At 37.6% G+C, this 7,876-nt stretch overlaps 1 protein-coding gene and 1 pseudogene across 1 annotated transcript; both read left to right on the forward strand.

Moving 5' to 3' along the window:
• Window positions 1-3,414: 3,414 nt before the first annotated feature.
• Window positions 3,415-4,988, forward strand: LOC126620759 (protein DMR6-LIKE OXYGENASE 2-like). Its single transcript, XM_050289037.1, has 3 exons — window positions 3,415-3,958; window positions 4,140-4,467; window positions 4,560-4,988. Exons 1-3 carry the CDS (start codon window positions 3,486-3,488, stop codon window positions 4,818-4,820), a joined length of 1,062 nt encoding a protein of 353 aa, XP_050144994.1. The 5' UTR covers window positions 3,415-3,485; the 3' UTR covers window positions 4,821-4,988.
• Window positions 4,989-5,473: 485 nt separating this feature from the next.
• LOC126622574 (leucoanthocyanidin dioxygenase-like) lies at window positions 5,474-6,906 on the forward strand (annotated as a pseudogene).
• Window positions 6,907-7,876: the final 970 nt, after the last annotated feature.

A 7,876-nucleotide genomic window follows, 5' to 3' on the forward strand; every position in this document is an offset into this window, starting at 1 on the left:
AGCTCCAATCTCCAACCCTAACTAGTGAGAGCACTAGTCAACAACGAGAGGAATTTTCTAAGTGGGAAAAGGTGAATCAAATGTTTCTTTTCATCATGCAAAATGCTATGAAGGATCATATAAGCGGTGGCATTCCAAGCTGCGACTTGTCCAATGAGTCTTAAACAACAGAATTGCATCAAACGGATACCAAAATAGATTCAGGGCATTGCAATTATGCTAAAAGGACAAATTCGGGTCCTTGGCCATGTCATGCACAACAGTTTCTGCCGAACGGAAACTTAATTTTTCAACTATCTTCAAATCACACCAAATTTTACAAGCATGTAGAACTCAACACAATGATCAACTTTCATAACTATCCCAATGATCAATGCTAGCTGGAAACGGGCCAAAACCATTGGGAAAATTGGAATTGGATTTATAGGTTATTAGAACCAAATTTGCGCACCTCCGTGATCAATGGTTGAGCACAAATTCGAGTAAACTTGTGCATGCAAAATAGTAAATCAACCGTAAGAAAACCTTAGGCCGAGGGTGTGCCGGCCAAAGGCTCTCTGACGGTTAAGTTAGTGAATGATTTTTAGACTCAAGCAGTGGGCAAGAGAATTCAAGTGTATAGATTGCGTTACCGTAGATGGATCTTATATGGGTGTATTCATACTGTGGGAGAGAGACCTTTTTAGGATAAAATCTTCATTCTAAGTCGAGAGAATCCTAGAGGATATCTAGTAAGTAGATATTGTATCCTCTTAGGAGTTGTGATTACTTGTGGCGCACGCCTATCCCTAGATTGTAAGGACTCCAAGACTTATAGGATCCGATTGTGTCTAAATTCGAATCAAATCACGTGTCTTATGAAACAAGTATGGTCATCCAACAGAGTCGCCAAGACTCTTCCTATTGCCTCGGAGTAGAGTGATGGTGGCACCCTGCTTCGTTTGATACAGCTTCGCCCGAAGCTGGCAATTACATGACTGGACTTATGAGATAACAGTATTCGTATCAACCTTACTCTAGCCTTGAAAAATCAAGGTCCCACATAGGTTTCTAAAGACCCCACTCTAAAACAGATATCAACATAGGAACAAAGCATACCAACTTAAACATTGTGTAGAATGGATGAAGTTTCATACCTCACTCAATGAAAATGGTTGCTGGATTCTCAGAAAAAGGGAAAACCGCGGTAAAAACCTTAGACTTTGCTACTTCGACTAGGAAAAGTGGGTAAAAATTTGAAAAATCCAACCCCATCAGGACGTTCGAATCGTCAAAAGCCTTCTATAGACACCAAGATCACCTAAATAGAGGTCGAATTAAGGAAAAATAGTATGGTGAAATTTCATGTGTTGCAAGTCCAAAACCGGGTAAAAAAGGACCCAACTCAAGTATGTCTTGTTCAAAGTGGCTGCAGGGGTTTTTATTAGAGGTTTAGGAGGAAAATTATCAAATTGCCCCCAAACTTAAAACGCCTCTGACTTCTTCATTTTTCTTATAGACTCTGACTTCTTAATTATAATTCTGATTCGTGCATGGATTCCCCTATGCACTTCTGGGATTGAGCTCTATCCTAAAATACGAAGAGTGACCCAGAAAGGTCTATGAATTTTTAATAACTAATTAACAAAAATCAAACTTTATAACTAAGTAATCAAAACTCTATAATTAAAGGAAAATAATAATAATTTCTTGAAAATACGAAATACAAAAAATTAAATAGTGAAATCCGAGGACGGGACAACACTTGTGGCCCACCTCACTTGAGCTTAGACCTAGCAATTTCTTACACAACATGTTTACCCGACCCGAAACGACACAAAAATAACGAGTTTCGGATCAACACGTTAACTAATTGTGTCGTTATTGGCTCACACGTTAACAACTCCTTAATAACTTCTTAACCGGTTTACCCACAGGTAACATGCTTCAACCTGATAAGAAAAAGTGAATTTGATAATGTTAAACTAATAGAAAATCTTACTACAATAGCCATAGTATTTAATCTCACTTAGTTGTTCTTATAAAATTCCAAAACACCTTAAAAATAAGCAATTTAAAAATACCAAAGCACATTAAAAAATTCATAATAATTAATTTATAAGTGTGAAAAAAAGGTGAAAAAAAATATGCAAACACTCGTGATCTCATTCTCTGTTCTTTGAGGATGGGTATATTATCGTTTGGATTTTTAAAATCCTACAAACCCTCATGCTTTTAGGAGGAGTTCAAAATGAATAAAAATTCGTAATAATTAACGTAAAAGTGTGAAAAATGTTAAAAGAATGTACAAACGCTCGTGACGGCATCCTTTAAGCTTAGACGATGGTTATATCATCGTTTAGATTTTTAAAACCCTCCAAATAGTCATGAATAGTGTTTATTGTTCGAGCACAAAATTAGATATATATATATATATATATATATATCTAATCACTTGTTAACCGTCGATTGTCGTTTATGCTCTATTCTTCTCACTGAATTTCATTTTTCAGAGTTTCGCTTTTGAAAACATGAACTTTTAGTGGATGCAGAAGATGAACTATTCAGATTGTCGATATCATGTTGGAATGTTTACGGTCAACTGAAAAATGAATCGATGTTATATAATTTCTAGAGACTTCATAAACTCCGAAGAATATATTCACTAACTGTAAAAATTAGAATATAATATCAACGATCTGCACTGTTCATCTATCTGCATCCGCTAAAGTATCATGTTTTCAAGAAAAATGACTTGGACAAAAAAAATACGAAATCCGATTTGAAGAATGGAACGTAAACATAAGCGAAAATCAACGGTTAAATTCAAATATATGATTTATGGGATTATGGTAGCGAATTTCGGAGTTGACCTCTTCAAGTTGTCGAGCTTGTCATTACGAGGGTATATATATATATATTTCACTCTTTTACATTAATTAAAAAAAATTGTTAAAACATCATACCACAACAATAGTCGTATGATTTAATCTCACTTACATTTTTTGTATTACGTTTTTTATTTACTTATTTATTTTTTATATATATTTTCTTTAACATGTAACGAGTATTATACGACATGACACGTGAAGATATCGGGTATGTCATAAAAACGACACGTAAACAATGGCCTCCTCCGGTATTGAGGAAGAATACAATTTGCATCTATACATGCAGATGAATAGTTAAAAATACGGGAATAAGTTTCAAGTTTTTTCCCTTCCTTTTTACAGTTTCGTCAAGTTGGTTTTGGTTCCAAATATGTTGCTCTACGTATGCAATGGCATCATAGCAGAGAATAAAAAGAGAAAACGTCACAGCCATCCAAAGCAAAATCGTGCAGCACTAGGAAACCCCCACCTAGGAATTTACCAAAAACCGTCCACATTCAAGATTAAAATTCCGCCACTGACACTATAAAACTTACCAATTGTTGCATTGATTTGCATCAACTGGCTAGCTCTTCTTGCAAAAAAAACTTCTTTCTTAAACCAGCATTATTAGGCATGGGAGAAGTTGATCTAGCTTTCATCCAGGACCCTGATCACAGGCCTAAACTCTCCATCACCGAAGTCGAGGGCATTCCCTTGATCGACTTGTCTCCGATAAGCTCCCCAGACTCCGCTACTGACCCTAAACTCGTTGAAGAGATTGTTAGGGAAATAGGTAATGCATGCCAGGAGTGGGGCTTTTTCCAAGTGATAAACCATGGGGTTGTACTGGATAAGCTCCGAAAGATTGAGACTGCTGCTAGGAAGTTCTTTGCTCTGCCTTTGGAGGAGAAGAGGAAGATCCGGAGGGATGAAAAAAGCGTGTTGGGTTACTATGACAGCGAGCGCACGAAGAATGTCAGAGACTGGAAGGAGGTGTTTGATTTCACAGTGGAGGAGCCTACTTTAGTTCCGGCTTCGCCTGAACCTGAGGACAAGGAAGAGACTGAGTGGTATAACCAATGGCCTGATTATCCTCCGGAGTTCAGGTAATTCATCGAATAGTATGAATAGATTTAGCTAATCATAAATTGTTATAGGTAGAAAAAGTTTAGGATTCATAGGGTCAATTACACCTACCATGCTATAGTTAAAAAAAATAAAAAATAAATAAAAAACATCTCACTCGCAACAATTCATTTATATGATGTAATGCACTTCCTTGACCAGGGAGGTATGTGAGGAATATGCTCAAGAAGTCGAAAAGCTAGCTCTGAAGCTGATGGGACTTATTGCCTTGAGCCTAGGCTTGCCAGAAGACAGGCTTAGCAACTATTTCAAAGACCAAACAAGTTCTATCAGACTCAACCACTATCCGGCTTGTCCTTCCCCTCAGTTAGCTCTTGGTGTTGGCCACCACAAGGATGGCGGTGCTTTAACCGTGCTGGCACAAGATGATGTCGGAGGGCTGGAAGTGAGGAGGAAAACAGACGGAGCATGGATTCGGGTCAAGCCCACCCCAAATGCCTATATCATCAATGTTGGTGACAGCATTCAGGTTTCACTCTTCAAACTTGATACAAACTTATTATGCTCATAAAAAACACGCATCAAATCACTTCACATAACAAATGAATATGTTTTATGCAGGTTTGGACCAATGAAAAATATCAGAGTGTGGAACACAGGGTTGTGGTGAACTCGGTGAAGGAACGATTTTCTATTCCTTACTTCCTCAATCCATCACACTACACACTAATCAAGCCTTTGGAGGATCTGACAAATGAGCAAAACCCTGCCAAGTATAAGCCCTACAGCTGGGGCAAGTTTATGACCAACAGAAAGCTCAGTAATTTCAAGAAACTTAATGTCGAGAACATCCAAATTCATCATTTCCGGGTATCAGAATAAGTGGGTTGGATCCTAAAGAGTATTACTGGGTGATAGTATGTTAGTTCTTTTTCCTTTTGTATATCAGTTCCAAAAATAATGCCACGCTGTATAGAGAACTTGTAACGAACTTGTGGACATGGGCTGCTTAATGTGTCAATAAAATCAGTAATATTTTTCTGCTTCAAAGACTAAGAACGAATTTAAGAGAACCCCTTCACCTCTATTAATAACAATAATTAGTCCTATTCTATGTCCTTATCAAGAAAAGAACGTAGCTCTGATCGCATTGAAATTAATTGTCTGTGCTGTAAGGAACCTATGAATTTAAGGGTTGAACACAAATCTGGAACCTGATTTATCTTCAGATCTGAGGTGTACGCATGCTATAACTTCCGATAGACGTGATTTGCAATACAATTAGCAAACGGGGTACAAGTAACAATAGTACATTACTCAAGTGACAAAAGACCTTGGCTTAGTTCTGAATGGACTAATAATTTCGTAAATTTTATTGCGAGTACAGTAAACTGATACAATCTGTTTTAATCCATCCTACTTATTTAAAAGCATAAAGTAATACCCTACAACAAATTATTAGTCTGCAATGAGGTCACAGCAAAGAAAAAGATTACCAAAAAAAACACACAATTGACATCCATCCAAAATTTTAAAACCTACAAGTCAATATACTTGTTGCCTCCACTGCTTTGGGAGAAGTTGATCTATATTTCATCCAAGACCCTGATCACAGACCTGGAATACCCTTGATTGACTTCTCTCCAATAAACTCACCAGACTCCAATGTCGACTCAAAATCCATTGAAGAGCTTGTTATAGAAATAGGCAAGCCATGCATAGACTGGGGGATTCTTCCAAGTGATCAATCATGGGATGGTATTGGATAAGCTAGAGAAGATTAAGATTGCTGCTAGGAAGTTCTTTGCTCTGCCTTTGGAGGAGAAGTGGAAGGTTCGGAGGGATGAAAAAAGCTTGTTGGGTTACTATGACATGCATGCTAAAAATGTCAGAGACTGAAATGAGGTGTTTGATTTAACAGTGGAGGAGCCTACTTTAGCCCCCGCTTTGCCTGAACCCGACGACAAGGAAGAGACCAAATGGTGTAACCAATGGCCCAAGTATCCTCGGGAATACAGGTAACTCATGTGAACTCTAAGGGTATAATAAGCCAAACTTATCTTTGGAACTCGATATGTTTGATCTAATGTACTGCCCTGACTAGGATTGCTTGTGAAGAATATGCTCGAAAATCTGGCTCTCAAGTTGATGGGACTTATTGCCTTGAGCCTAGGGTTACCAGAAAACAGGTTCAGCAGCTACTTCAAAGACCAAACAAGTTCTATCTTGATCAATTATTATCCGCCTTGCCCTTCCCCTCAGAAAGCTCTTGGTGTTGGTCCCATAAGGACGTTGGTGCTTTCACTGTGCTGGCTTAGGATGACGTTGGAGGATTTTTGAACTGAAGAGAAAAACAGATGGAGCATGGATTCGTGTGAAACCCACCCCAAATGCCTATATCATCAACGTTGCTGATGTTCTTCACGTCCGCTCTTCTAACTTCACATTATCTTTTTGTGCTCAAGACCACTTTGAAATTTGAGTAATTTCTTTTCAAATTAGTCATTTCTCAAGATGTGCTAACTATCCTGTACAGGTTTGGAGCAATGATGGATATCATAGTGTGGAACACGGGTTGATTTTTTAAATCCGAGAATGATAGGTTTTCGATTTCTTACTTCCTCAAACAATCACACCACCCAAATCCAGCCATTGAAGGAGCTCATTAGTGATGCCAAGTATAGGCCTTACAACTGGGGCAAGTTTATGGCTCACAAAAAAAAAGCTGAGTAATTACAAGAAACTCAATATCGAGAAGTATATCAGAATAATCGGGTTGAAAGATTAGACCCGGCATTTTAGATCCGTTAACCCAATCCGACTCATCCGCTTAAATTAGTATTTAGGTGGATGCTTAACGAGTTAGGTTGTTAACAGGTGAATCCGTTAATCATCCGTTAAATAATAGGTTATCTTAGGTCAACCCACGAGATTTGTTAGCACTTGCTAAGTGAGGATGTTTGAGTAATTTCAATAAAGACTTAACAAGAAAACCTGGCCGACTCGCACACGCAGCCCCGCGCTTTGGTTGGCCCCCTTCTTGTGGCGCCTTCTCGCTCTCTACTCTTCTGATGAAAGCCGCCTAATCTTCTGAAGTCTTCAAGCAATTTAACACTAAAAGCAATACGCTCCAACCACTTCGAGAAAAAAAAAAAAAAAAAAAAACATATGAGAATCAAAAGGGAACATTCATACGGCAGACAGCTTGGATACGAAATAAAGAAACCCAACTGCCAGAAACTCACAGAAACATAGAAAAATGGTGATATTGATAGCATGGACAAATTGAAAGCTTTGAAATTTAAAATGAAATGAGCAAAAAGAGAGAAGCTTATGGTTTTGGGTTGGATTTGATTTGAATATACTACAACTAATGCTGGATAGCATGAAAATAATAGAAAAATGGAAGCTGGGAGTTGGGAGTTGGGTATGGTATTTTTCTGGGACCAAGCTTCTCTGTCCTCCCATTTCTCATACACTCTCATCCCTTTCTATATTGATTTTTTTATAGAAATAATAAGACAAAAAGCAATAGTAATATAAAATATTAACGTGGTTTAACCATAATCGCATAAATATGAGAGAATGAGAGTGTATAGGAAGTAGGAGGGCAGAGAAGCCAGGTTCATTTTTCTCTGACCGCGCCATAACCAATGCCGGATAGATGATTGAAGTTGATGATGGCGATGATGATGTTACAGCCCATCCTTTTCTTTTGCTTAAAAAAAATAAAAAAAAATAAAAAAAATAATTGATATGTGTGTGTACGATGGTACTGTTCATTAATACTTGTGATTTGATTAAAATATGTGTAAATTGTATTGGAATGAAAAAATAAAAAAAAAATTGTTAATGGGTGTTAACGGATGACTTATTAAACTAACGGGTTGGATTTTGTTGACTCGTTAGCTAAATGGGTTGGATTTGGATGACCCGTT

This window comes from Malus sylvestris, chromosome 5 (assembly GCF_916048215.2).
Source record: "Malus sylvestris chromosome 5, drMalSylv7.2, whole genome shotgun sequence".
In the NCBI taxonomy this organism is placed as follows: domain Eukaryota; kingdom Viridiplantae; phylum Streptophyta; class Magnoliopsida; order Rosales; family Rosaceae; genus Malus; species Malus sylvestris.

What these genes read in the sequence shown, in the direction of transcription:
- LOC126620759 (XM_050289037.1), top strand. Translation starts at nt 3,486, where the DNA reads ATGGGAGAAGTTGATCTAGCTTTCATCCAGGACCCTGATCACAGGCCT. An exon ending in GATTATCCTCCGGAGTTCAG is followed by an intron (nt 3,959 to 4,139) that starts GTAATTCATCGA and finishes TTCCTTGACCAG; the next exon opens with GGAGGTATGTGAGGAATATG. An exon ending in ATGTTGGTGACAGCATTCAG is followed by an intron (nt 4,468 to 4,559) that starts GTTTCACTCTTC and finishes TGTTTTATGCAG; the next exon opens with GTTTGGACCAATGAAAAATA.